General features: G+C 50.4%; 1 protein-coding gene across 1 annotated transcript; it reads right to left on the bottom strand.

The window, feature by feature from the left end:
* Nucleotides 1-3,248: 3,248 nt before the first annotated feature.
* Nucleotides 3,249-8,854, bottom strand: LOC114200930 (uncharacterized). Its single transcript, XM_028093314.2, has 2 exons — nt 6,280-8,854; nt 3,249-4,720 (listed from the first exon to the last, which is right to left on the bottom strand). Exons 1-2 carry the CDS (start codon nt 6,674-6,676, stop codon nt 3,327-3,329), a joined length of 1,791 nt encoding a protein of 596 aa, XP_027949115.1. The 5' UTR covers nt 6,677-8,854; the 3' UTR covers nt 3,249-3,326.
* Between the last annotated feature and the right edge of the window lie 3,698 nt (nt 8,855-12,552).

The following is a 12,552-nucleotide window of genomic DNA, read 5'->3' as shown; positions in this document are numbered from 1 at the left end:
AACTTTTTTACAATGAAAATATTTGAAATTATGAAAAGTCATTTTAAGTGCTGGGTTTCGTCAGCTGTGTTGGTTATTTAGCGCAGATTGATTTCAATCAGGATGGGAAATTTAGCCATAGGCAAGTATTAGGTGAATCTTGCAAGTCATCTTTTTTTTTTTTTTTAAATTCAGTAGGCTCCATGCTCAACATGGGTCTTGAACTCATGACCCTGAGATCAAGAGTCACATGCTCTACAGACTGAGCCAGCCAGGTGCCCTTCTTATGAGTCTTTTAACCCACTTACCACTTGTTGGTTTTTATTGTTCACTTGGTGAGGTTGCCAGGCCTTTTGTCTATTAGAATTTGCTACAGTGTAGATGTGGCTTGTTGATTTGTTGTTCATGCTCCACCTCCCCCTACATTTCTTTTTTTAAAGATTTATTTATTTATTTATTTGTCACAGAGAGAGCACAAACAGGGGGAGCAGCAGAGGGAGAGGGAAGCATGGAGCCCGATGTGCGGCTCGATCCCAGGACCCTGGGACCATGACCTGGGCCGAAGGCAGACGCTTAACGACTGAGCCACCCAGGCGCCCCCCCCCCCCCGCCTCCCCCTACATTTCTTGTACACTAGCTTTGCTCAACATCAAGAACCATCAGGGAAATGCAGCCAGGACCACAGTGAGATACTGCTACACATTTACTAAAAGCATTCACATTTTAAATGACCAACCAACCCCACTATTAGCAAAGATACCAGAGAACTGGAACTCTCATACGCTGCTAGTAGGAATACAAAACGAATAATCATTTTCCAAGAAAATTTGGTGTGCTTTATGAGGTCATACCTTCACCTACACTATGACTCAGATGTTAACACAACAGAAAGGAACCCTACCAACAGGAAGAACAGTATCCAAATTTTGCTTTTTTTTTTTAAAGAAAGGGTTTTAGTGATTTTTGGGCTGGTTGCAATTCATTCATTCATTCATTTATATTTATTTATCCAGAAAGCATCAGTGCGCACGCTCAAGCAGGGCAGTGGGAGACAGTTGCGGGGGAAAGATGGGGGAGAGAGAGAGAGAGAATGTTGAGCAGGCTCCACACCCAGGGCGGAGTCCAATGCTGGGCTCCCTGGGCTTGATCTCACAACCCTGAGATCATGACATGAGCTAAAATCAAGATTTCAGAAGCTTAATCCAAGGGGCCAGCAGGTGCCCCTTCTGCAGCAGTTTTACTTGCAGCCCGCCAAACTGGAAACAGTTAAAATATCCATAAAGAGAAGAATACATAAATAAATCGTGCTATATCGATAGGACCTACTTCTCGAGGATATAAACAATGAACTGCTCATATAAGCACCACAGATAAATTTTTAAAAATGTCACATGAGGGGACACACAAGGAAAGGACGATGAAACACTTTTAAGACTCCAATCCTATAAATTCTAGAAAATGCAAACTCATCTACTATAATGGAAAGGCAATGGATGCCCCGAGGAGAGATTATTAAAGGACAAAAAGTAAATGTGGGGGTCATGGAAAGGTTTATTATCATGATTGATGGCTTCATGGGTTTATGTGAAAGTCAAAATGTCAAATTGCACAATTTAATGATGGACATTGCATGTCATTTGTACCTTACTGAAACTTAAAAAAATATGGTTAAAATTTAAGTCTGGATTCCCTATGCTTCAGAAGATTAAGTTTGGCCACCATACTGATTCCACCATCTTTCTCCTCATCCGAAGGCATTTGCAAAAACAGGTGAGCAATGAAGGTGTTCCGAGTTCATTCAACAGGGTTACCAGCTGAGTCACAGAAGGCCTCTTGGCTGCACTAAGCATTCTCTCCTGTTTCCGTCCTTGCTTTGCTGCCATGCAAAACCATGGCCTTTGGTGAACAGCCCAGAGGGAACAAGGAATCCACAAAACCTTTAGATTATTGTTTTCTGACAGGCCCTCAGCTGCACAAGATACATCCTTGTGCAGGTCCTCAGAATCTCTCTACCTGCTCATCTTCACAGTCCTAGTGCCTAAACACTGTGCATGCCCTTTTCAAAGAGGCACATTCAACTCGTTCACTGGTCTCCCGCACTCTCTATTAATATATTCAGGGTTTCTGTACCAGCAATCATTCCCCTGGCCCTTAGAATCTTAAAACCAGTGATGTTACTCTACAGAACTCAGGACATCAAGGCCCCTGGCTCCGCTGCTGGGTCTGGGGAAGAGATTTCCTTCACCAGCACCGAGCACCATGCCATCAGTGTCCCTTGTGAACAAGAGAACAAGACCATGCCGCTCAGAAGCACTGAAGGTTGTCAAAACAACCACCAACGACTGCCCCCTCTTCGGGTTGAAACTCTGACCCCACAAAATATCCTGGCATCCAAGTATAAATTAGGACCACAGAGCCCTACAGTCTTTCCTTAAAGGCTTTGAGCAGCCATGCAAAGTAGGCCCAAACTGGAGAGTTATCTTCTGCCATCATACGGTCCCTTCTGAGGCACACAACTCTGTTCACCCCTTCACGCTCGCAAACACAGTTAATTTCAACACACACAGAATCCCCATGATTAATGGTGGCTTAAACAATAAGATCTTTATTGTCGTACAGCAAGAGCAACGGGAGGCAGACTGTTCCTGGGTTGGTGATTTGGAGGCTGGGAAATGCCATCACAGAGTCTCATGAGGACAGTAACAATCCTGAAAAATGTCGTCCACCTTTTCAAATCACCGACAGTCCTGCAGGACAAAACTGGGGGAGATGCATGCCCTCTCCTCGGAGAGGAAAAACGGGGAAGGAGTAAGCGCTCAGGCTATTCATTAGTCATCCAGCAATTGCCCTGACACTGGGGTACGGCCCCTGGGCAGGTTCAAAGACTGCAATGCAGCTGCCACATACCCGGGATTTATGTAGATGTCTGACTGTATGAGCTTCAACACAGGCAGATGGCACCTTCATAAGGGATCTCCTCCCGTGTTGTCACATTCATCAATTAAATACCTGCACATTTAAGGTAGTTCTCCCCTTTGAAATTTGTGAAGTCCTATGAGGTAAAGTCCTTCAGATGAAGGCTTTCTCATATTCACTGCATCTGTAAGGCCTTTCACTACCGTGAGTTCTCTGGAGAGCAATGAGGCTAGCCTTTGGTTAGCCATTTCCCACGTTCTTCACATTCACAGGCCTTCATCTAAGGAGACACTGTGGTGGTTTAGGAGCTTGGACTCATAGGTAAAGAATATCCCACGTTCCAACACTCATAAAGCCGTTTTCACTGTGAGTATTTGAATGGGCACTGAAATGGAAGACAGAGGTGAACGTTTCCCAAAGTCACTGTCCTCCTAAACCCTTTCTCCAGTGTGCACTTTTCGGTGCTTAATGAGACTAGAACTGTGGCTAAAGGATTTCCCACATTCGCTGCACTCGTAAGGTCTTTCTCCAGTGTGAATTCTCCTGTGTTTAATGAGACTGGAGTTTTGAGTAAAGGATTTCCCACATTCACTGCACTCATAAGGCCTTGATCCAGTATGTACTCTCTGGTGTTTGAGGAGACTGGAACTGTAAGTAAAGAATTTCCCACATTCGCTGCACTCATAAGGCCTTTCTCCAGTGTGAACTCTCCGATGTTGAAGCAGCGCGGAGCTTTGGCTAAAAGATTTCTCACATTCGCTGCACTTATAAGGCCTTTCTCCACTATGAACTCTACGGTGTTCGATGAGGCTGGAGTTTTGAGTAAAGGATTTTCCACATTCACTGCACTCGTAGGGCCTCGATCCCGAGTGAACTCTCTGGTGTTTTATGAGACTGGAGTGGTAGGTAAAGAATTTCCCACATTCACTGCACTCATAAGGCCTTTCTCCAGTGTGAACACTGCGGTGTTGGAGGAGCGCAGAGCTTTCGCTGAAGGACTTCCCACATTCACTACACTCATACGGCCGTTCCCCAGTGTGAATTCTCCGATGTTTAATGAGGTTAGACTTGTTACTAAACAATTTGCCACATTCGTCACACTCGTGAGGCCTTGCTCCAGTGTGAACTCTCCGGTGCTGAATGAGGCTAGAGCTCTGCCTGAAGGACTTCCCACATTCCCCACACTCATAAGGCTTTTCCCCAGTGTGCACTCTCCAGTGGTCATTGAGGCTGTAGCTTTTGCTAAAAGATTTCCCACATTCACTGCACATGAAGCATCTCTCTCTAGCGAGGTCTCTCTGGTGGTGAACAAGTGTGTGTTTGCAAGTGAAGTCCTTTGCGCCTTCCCAGTTGCGTTGCGCTTTCCTTCCACGAGAGGATGCCCCATACTCCGTCGTCCTGTATGACTTCTCCCTGCTGTGTGTGGCCTGCAGCTGGAAGAATCTCGAGGTGGCCAAGATGTCCCTCTCAACCACCCCACAGGAAAAGGGTTTCCCTGACACACACAATTTGTAGTCCTTCACAAAAGAAGCTCTGGCCATGTTGCCTCTGAAGCATTTCTCTCCAATGTGCTCCTCCTGGTGCTGAAGGTTTGCCTCAAAACACAACTGTTTCTCACATGCCTCAATCTTGTAGAGATTCTGTCCACAAAGCGTTGCCTGGTGCTCGGTGGAGAGCAAAATGTCTCTCAAGTCCTGGCCACACACCTCACGAGGATGGGCCTTCTGGGGAGACACAACTGCCTTGAAAGTCCTGACCTGGGACACGCCTTGTACGGAAACCTTCCGCTCAGGTGCCTCCTCATCCTCCGCACCATGCCTACAACCTGAAAGCAAGAAATGCTGGTGAAGTGCATGCTGCCTCTGGTGGGAGGAGGCAGCTACTCTATGCGCTACAGATGTGTGTCTAAGAACCCCAGGAACCAGTGCTTGGGAGTGTTTGCAGGACCAGGGAGATGGCTCAGGTGGAGGATGGGGCTGCTTAGCAGTAGCAGGCTACAAGGAGCACAGAATGGGAGAGGCCTCATGAGGGGAAGGACGCAAGCACGTGGTGTGACACGGAGAAGAGAAATGGTCTGCAATTCATCCTCCGCAAACAACTTTCCAAAGGAACTTATCTCCTACGGACACACCTTTTCCGCGCAGACAGGTGTGACAAGACCCAAGGAAATAGGACTGTAACCTGGCAGGTGGTGTTCGGGGCTGCTTTAAGAACACGGGCACACTTGGGCCGCCTGGGTGGCTCAGACGTTAAGCGTCTGCCTTCGGCTCAGGTCATGATCCCAGGGTCCTGGGATCGAGCCCCGCATCGGGCTCCCTGCTCAGAGGGAAGCCTGCTTCTCCCTCTCCCACTCCCCCTGCTTGTGTTCCTTCTCTCACTGTCTTTCTCTGTCAAATAAATAAAATCTTTAAAAAAAAAAAAAAAGAACACGGGCACACCTCATGACGTACTATACAGCGGCCAATGTGCAAAGCACTGCAGGTGGAGTGGTGAGAAAAACGAGGGAGATGTGGATCCCAGAAACGTGAGGTTAACCCCAGGCCAGAAGTAACAGCAGAAGCGACAAGTAACAGAGTTGGCAAATCGGCAGAGTGCCAAGAAAGGGGAAGAGAAGACAAATGAAATGTGGCCCCTGGCATCATAATACCAGTCAAACAGAACAGCTTCCGGTCTGATCTGAACACAGCACGGACACCGTCTTCCTCCAGGTACCACTTTGCAGGGCCTGGCTTCCTCTGAGCCGTCGTGTTGTGTGTGGGTCAGTGTACCTACTGTGAACCACCCTGGGCTCTCCAATCCAACCCCACTCCCACAATCAGCAAGTGCATGGCAACTTCACGATACAAGTGCTAAGGAAAACAGAGGACAGATGAGTAGCCATCGGTATCCCAGAACGACTCAGCACAGGACAGCCCATGGCAAAGGGAACTAAACAGTTCCCGGAGAGGTCTGGAAGAGGGTCTCATGAGAACAGCCCATGGTCCACGGATGTAGTAACTTTGTCACAGACAGCAAGTCCTGGCGCAGGGAGGCACAAGGAAGCCTCAGGAGAGAAAGGAAGCAGACGTGGAGCATGCAGATATCTTGCATCGAGACAAAGTCACCCGGTCAGGGAGAGGGCAGGTAAGGGGCTATCCATTAGGTTCACTGCAAGACTCCTGACCTTGATTCCTTCCCTGCAAGTCAGCAGGAAAGCTGGTGTCGGGGCCGCTCAAGGAAGGAGGGCAGTGCACTGACCTCAGCCTTACCAACCACAGCACCTACCCCGCGAACTGGGGAAGGAAGCAGTGCTCACGGTCCCTATGTAAAGACAGACTGCTCCTGGGGACAAAGGGAAGGGCAGAGACTAGCTCAGGGCACAGGGGTGGGGGTGGAGGGTCTTACCCAAGGAGGTTATAAGTGCCAAGTTCTCCAGCATCACATCCTGGTACAGACATCTCTGAGCCTCATCAAGGAGACCCCATTCCTCCCAGGAGAAGTACACGGCCACGTCTTCAAAGGTCACCCTGCCCTGGCAGGATGGGGACAGATGAAACCACAAAGAGCCCCTCTCCCAAGAACCCATACCCCTTTGCCCACCCACATCTACCCTATGCCCATCCTCCCCCTGATCTCCCCAACCGAGAGGAGAAACCAGGCCCCCGTGCCTGGGTGCCATGGCACCACCATGTCTCCTCGTGGCCCACCGATCGCAGGGTCCCGCTGACACAAGAAGAGGCAGGTGGACAAGTATATATATATCGAAGTTGTGGCCCCGGCATAGAGGGATCTTCCTGGCCATCCAGGTTATTCTGCTGAAAACCAGGGCCCTGGCGTCAATCAGGCATACTCCCTCTCCAAGGACACATCGTTCTTGAGACTGGATCCCACAGCCACATGCCTATGGTCACCACACCTCACTGCCCCACACCACAGAAATCTCCCTGGCCTCCCCACATGTTTCTGGTATTTTAATCACCTCCGCTTCACCCCACTGGGGAGGGCGGGAGTCCCATCTTAGGGTTATGGGGATGGCCAAACACAGAACACCTAACACTGGACAGATGAGATGGATGGCCCTGCAGTAATCACAGATATTCACAGCCTGGGAGGGGACACCACAGCCCACACAGGCCCACATGGGGGTGGCACTCTGGAAAAAAGTGACAACCAGGAGCTGTAGGATGCACGCTTCACAGGATCGAGAGGGTGAGGTGCCTCCCGGTTCCTGTAAGAGGATGTGTAAGTCCATGGGCTGGTAGGGCGCTGAAACCCGTACAAAGGGAAAAGCAGGAAATGCACCTGTGATGAAAAGGCAGTTTGAGTAGGAGACCTTCCCAACAGCAGAAGAGTGGGAGGGGATCTCACACTCGGGCCGTGAGTTCCCCCGCCTCGCACCAGACAAGGTTCTCCCGCACCTGTGCTGCCCTTGTCCCCTCGGCAATCACGGTCTTCCTCTGTCCCCCGACCCTCATTCAAAGCAAGGCTCCTTGGTGGCCTACCCCAGGCTCAGTGTCTCTCACAGGTGATCACATCAGCACGGCACACGTGACCTTACTCCTCCAGGATGAAAGTCTTCACAAAACCCTGGTGCAGTTCAGAGTGCAGGAGCACCCCATCACGGGCCTGAGTGTCATCACCTTGCCTTAAGTACTCCCGAACTTCTGGGTCCCTCTCATGTCTACTCTTCCGCTGGAAACCTTGGCCACCTGCCCGAGTATCCTGCCCCCGACGCACTCGCGCTCTGTGGCCACCCACATCGCCCATCTCTGAAGTCACACCATCACCTACGTATCCGGTCCCGGTCCCCCTTCCTCCCACCACTTTCTGGCCCCATGACCAGCTTTACCACCATAACCAGAGACTGCTCCTCACAACTGTGACCTACAGCTCACTCACCTGGGCCCACACAGTAGCCATGATGTGTTTGGATGTCTCCCTTCTGAACCCCTCCCCACATTTCCAGACTTGTGTGTTCGGCTGCTCACTTAATGCATCCAGTCGGTGCTCTCCGGAACGTCTCCCAGCAACATCACTCACACTACCGACTTCCTCGTCTCAGTCGATGGAGCTTCCATTCCTACAGCTGCTGAGGACTAAAACCCTAGAGATAGCCCCGAATCCTCCCTTTCACCGCGTCTCAGCCCACATTAGAAAGTCAGTGGTCACTTTTTTAGAACACAGAATCCAGTGACATCCAAGCCAGCACTCTGGTCCAAGAACGCTCACCGCGACCATGACGGCGGCCTCCACCCCGGTCTTCCTGCCTCCTCCCTCAGCCCGTATCTTTACCTCACGCCACAGCAGGGTGGATCCCGTCGGGACCCTGGTAACATCGCGTAGCTGCTCATACCCAAGCCTCCCATTACCACCAGAAGACACACCCAGCTTCTCAGGCAGCCATTCCAGTCCTCACTGCTGTCTCTCTGCTCTTCGCTCCCCCCCGCAAGAAAAGAGAACGGTGGTTTCCCGAACGGTGCCAGCTGAGTGTTAACTCAGGCACGTGCACACCCTGCTACGGGTTCCCGGAATAACCGTGCACACACTGGTTGCCAGAAACGGAAACCCCTTCAGAGAACGCTTGGCTCGGGCTTGGGGTTTCTCCACGGTCTCCAGACCCCACACTTGGGAAATGGCACTGAAGAGTCCCAGGACACGACAACGCAGAAGACAAGCGGGTGGGCGTCAGGTCGGGGCCAGTGAGGGACCGGGCCACCCCCCACTCGTTCGTGCTGGTGCCGTAAGCGCTTCTGCAGCGGCGGGAAACGGGGCGAGTCCGGCCCAGCCTTAGGCCAACAAGACCACGGCGGCTTCCACGGACTCAGAGCTCCCGGGTCCTCGCCCGGCCCTGAAGACTGTCACTCGGCTGGCTGGCCGTTCAAGCTCTGTGCCTCAGGGCTCAGGATCGTCCCTTAGGACGTGCCCCGCAGCTGGAGCCCGCTCCCGCACGCCAGCGCGCCGGCGCTCGCACTCCGGGGCCCGCACACCGGGGCCTGGGCCGCAGGGCCGCGAGCCGGCGCCCCGCGCTCGGCCTCCGGGGTCTGGGTGGGGGGACGGCGGGGAGGGCCCGGGGCACGAGCGCTTACCGGAGCCCGGGCCCTGGGCGCGACGGCCGCCATCGGACTCGGTGGGCGGAGCGGACACCCCGGCCGGTGGTGTCTTTCCCGGCTTCGGCCCGGGGCAGCCTAGGCAGCGTCACCGAATCCCAGGCCCGCCACCGTGGAGCGGGTCAGCGTCTCCTCTCGCCCCTTCTGGGTCGTGTCAAGTCAGTATGGTTGCAGAATCCTTTTACTTGGTAAGCAACAGCAAGAGCCGCTATCACGACGGCTTTGAGGAGGCAGCCGGAAGTCCCGCCTGCGCGGGCCGGCCCCAGGCGGAAGAACCTCTTTTGAAGCTCTCATTGGAGAGCGATGCTGCCGCTCGACTCGGCATTCTGGGTAACGTAGTCCCCACAGTTCCAAGGCCCGGAGTTAGGGACAGCCTGCCGGGAAGGTCCAAGGTCCCGTGGGAATGGGGTAGGGAAAAGGCCGATTCTTTGAGATAATGTAATCATATTTTTGCGCAGTGCTCTCTGCAGCTGATCACCCAAGTGTTTGGAGAAATTTCAGACCCAGCGAAGCTCAGCATACTCCCGGAGGCTAAGAATAATGTTCTGGATGCTCCCAAAGGCTACAAACCAAATAAACACATCATTCCATAGAGTCTTTCAGACACTGATGTGTCCATGTCTAGTGGAAGCTAATAATTAGTGTCAGTTAGTGTCTCATCTTGGTCCCATTGATGACTCTGTCACCCCTCAACAATAGGCAGGTAGGCAGAGGGCACTTAAGCTCTGGACCTCCCATGCATGGCCACAACACCCCCTCTTTCCAGGCAATGCTTCTAGGGTTCCCCAGATCGCCTTTCCCAGACACCACCATCCATGGGGTGGCTATGAGGGCCCTGGGTCATAAGTTCACACTCCCTCTCCATGTGCACATCACTCTTTCTGCCACACCTCTCACAACTGCACTCCCACAGCCACAGCCCCTTCCTGTCCTACATCATGGTCATCTCCTCGGCCTCTCTGTTACTCAGCATACGTTGCCCAGAAAATGCTTGCCAGATTAAAACAGGATCAAGTAGTATCCTAGACTCTGATTTCCCCACTGACAGAGGCAGCCTTGAGTCCTACTATGAAGTCCTCCCTCCCTGTTCCTTGCTTCAACATTATTACCAAGCATCAAATCAGATTTCAGATACCAGTGGCTCTGCTGTGGTTGTACTGCACTTGTTACCTCACGAGCCTTCAGAGTCCGTGGATGGAGCAGAGTGGTAGAGGAGGGGGCACCTGGGCCCGGAGTTCCCTATCCTGGCCTGCAGTCAATCACCTCGATCCTTACTCAGCCTTTCGGAGCCTCTGATCCCATGGAGAAAACCTGGAGGAGAATGGGGGAAGTCGGGCCCTAACATCATTCCCAGGCAGGGAAATGCTCCTCTCCTGGGCTTTCACTGGAGCAACTCAGCGGTCTTCAGAGCAGCATTTTCTGGGTAATTACTGCAGGGGCCTCCTGCAAGGGATGTCCTTAGTGTCACGTGGGGGAGAAGAGGTCTTGGGCACCATGAGGGGCACTGGAAATTGTAGAGATTTCAAGGCGGAGGGCTGGGGTCTTTGTGCCTTCTTAGAAGGGCCACAGGCATACTGCAGGGGAATCATGTCCACAACTCATTACTTTTTTTTTTAATTTTTTATTGTTATGTTAATCACCATATATTACATCATTTGTTTTGGTGTAGTGTTCCATGATTCATTGTTTGTTCATAACACCCAGTGCTCCATGCAGAATGTGCCCTCTTTAATACCCATCACCAGGCTACCCCATCCCCCTACCCTCCTCCCCTCTAGAACCCTCAGTTTGTTTTTCAGAGTTCATCATCTCTCCTGGTTCGTCTCCCCCTCTGACTTACTCCCCTTCATTCTTCCTCTCCTGCTATCTTCTTCTCTTTCTTTTTTTTTTCTCAAAATATGTTGCGTTATTTGTTTCAGAAGTACAGATCTGTGATTCAACAGTCTTACACAATTCACAGCGCTCACCGTAGCACATATCTTCCCCAATGTCTATCACCCAGCCACCCCATCCCTCCCACCCCCGACCACTCCAGCAACCCTCAGTTTGTTCCTGAGATTAAGAATTCCTCATATCAGTGAGGTCATATGATACATGTCTTTCTCTGATTGACTTATTTCACTCAGCATAATACCCTCCAGTTCCATCCACGTTGCTGCAAATGGCAAGATCTCATTTCTTTTGATGGCTGCATAATATTCCATTGTGTATATATACCACTTCTTCTTTATCCATTCATCTGTCGATGGACATCTTGGCTCTTTCCACAGTTTGGATATTGTGGACATTGCTGCTATAAACATTGGGGTGCACATACCCCTTCGGGTCCCTACATTTGTATCTTTGGGGTAAATACCCAGTAGTGCAATTCCTGGATCGAATGGTAGCTCTAATTTCAACTGTTTGAGGAACCTCCATACTGTTTTCCAGAGGGGTTGCACCAGCTTGCATTCCCACCAACAGTGTAGGAGGGTTCCCCTTTCTCCACATCCCCGCCAACATCTGTCGTTCCCTGACTTGTTAATTTTAGCCATTCTGACGGGTGTGAGGTGGTATCTCATTGAGGTTTTGATTTGGATTTCCCTGATGCCGAGCGATGTTGAGCACTTTTTCATGTGCCTGTTGGCCATTTGGATGTCTTCTTTGGAAAAATGTCTGTTCATGTCTTCTGCCCATTTCTTGATTGGATTATTTGTTCTTTGGGTGTTGAGTTTGATAAGTTCTTTATAGATTTTGGATACTAGCCCTTTATCTGATATGTCATTTGCAAATATTTTCTCCCATTCTGTCGGTTGTCTTTTGGTTTTGTGGACTGTTTCTTTTGCTGTGCAAAAGCTTTTTATCTTGATGAAATCCCAATAGTTCATTTTTGCCCTGGCTTCCTGTGCCTTTGGTGATGTTTCTAGGAAGAAGTTGCTGTGGCTGAGGTCGAAGAGGTTGCTACCTGTGTTGTCCTTTAGGATTTGGATGGACTCCTGTCTCACGTTTAGGTCTTTCAACCATTTGGAGTCTATTTTTGTGTGTGGTGTAAGGAAATGGTCCAGTTTCATTCTTCTGCATGTGGCTGTCCAATTTTCCCAACACCATTTGTTGAAGAGACTGTCTTTTTTCCACTGGACATTCTTTCCTGCTTTGTCAAAGATCAGTTGACCATAGAGTTGAGGGTCCATTTCTGGGCTCTCGATTCTGTTCCATTGATCTATGTGTCAGTTTTTGTGCCAGTACCATACTGTCTTGATGATGACAGCTTTGTAATAGAGCTGGAAGTCCGGAATTGTGATGCCGCCAGCTTTGCTTTTCTTTTTCAAGATTCCTCTGGCTATTCGGGGTCTTTTCTGGTTCCATACAAATTTTAGGATTATTTGTTCCATTTCTTTGAAAAAAGTGGATGGTATTTTGATGGGGATTGCATTGAATGTGTAGATTGCTCTAGGTAGCATTGACATCTTCACAATGTTGGTTCTTCCAATCCATGAGCATGGAACGTTTTTCCATTTCTTTGTGTCTTCTTCAATTTCTTTCCTGAGTATTTTATAGTTTTCTGAGTACAGATCCTTTGCCTCTTTGGTTA

Source organism: Eumetopias jubatus, unplaced genomic scaffold (genome assembly GCF_037043125.1).
Source record: "Eumetopias jubatus isolate StellerSeaLion01/CBP00866 unplaced genomic scaffold, mEumJub1_p1.0 scaffold_10, whole genome shotgun sequence".
Taxonomy (NCBI): Eukaryota; Metazoa; Chordata; class Mammalia; order Carnivora; family Otariidae; genus Eumetopias; species Eumetopias jubatus.
Note: the sequence above shows the minus strand (reverse complement) of the source record. Positions and strands in the feature narration are given on the sequence as shown.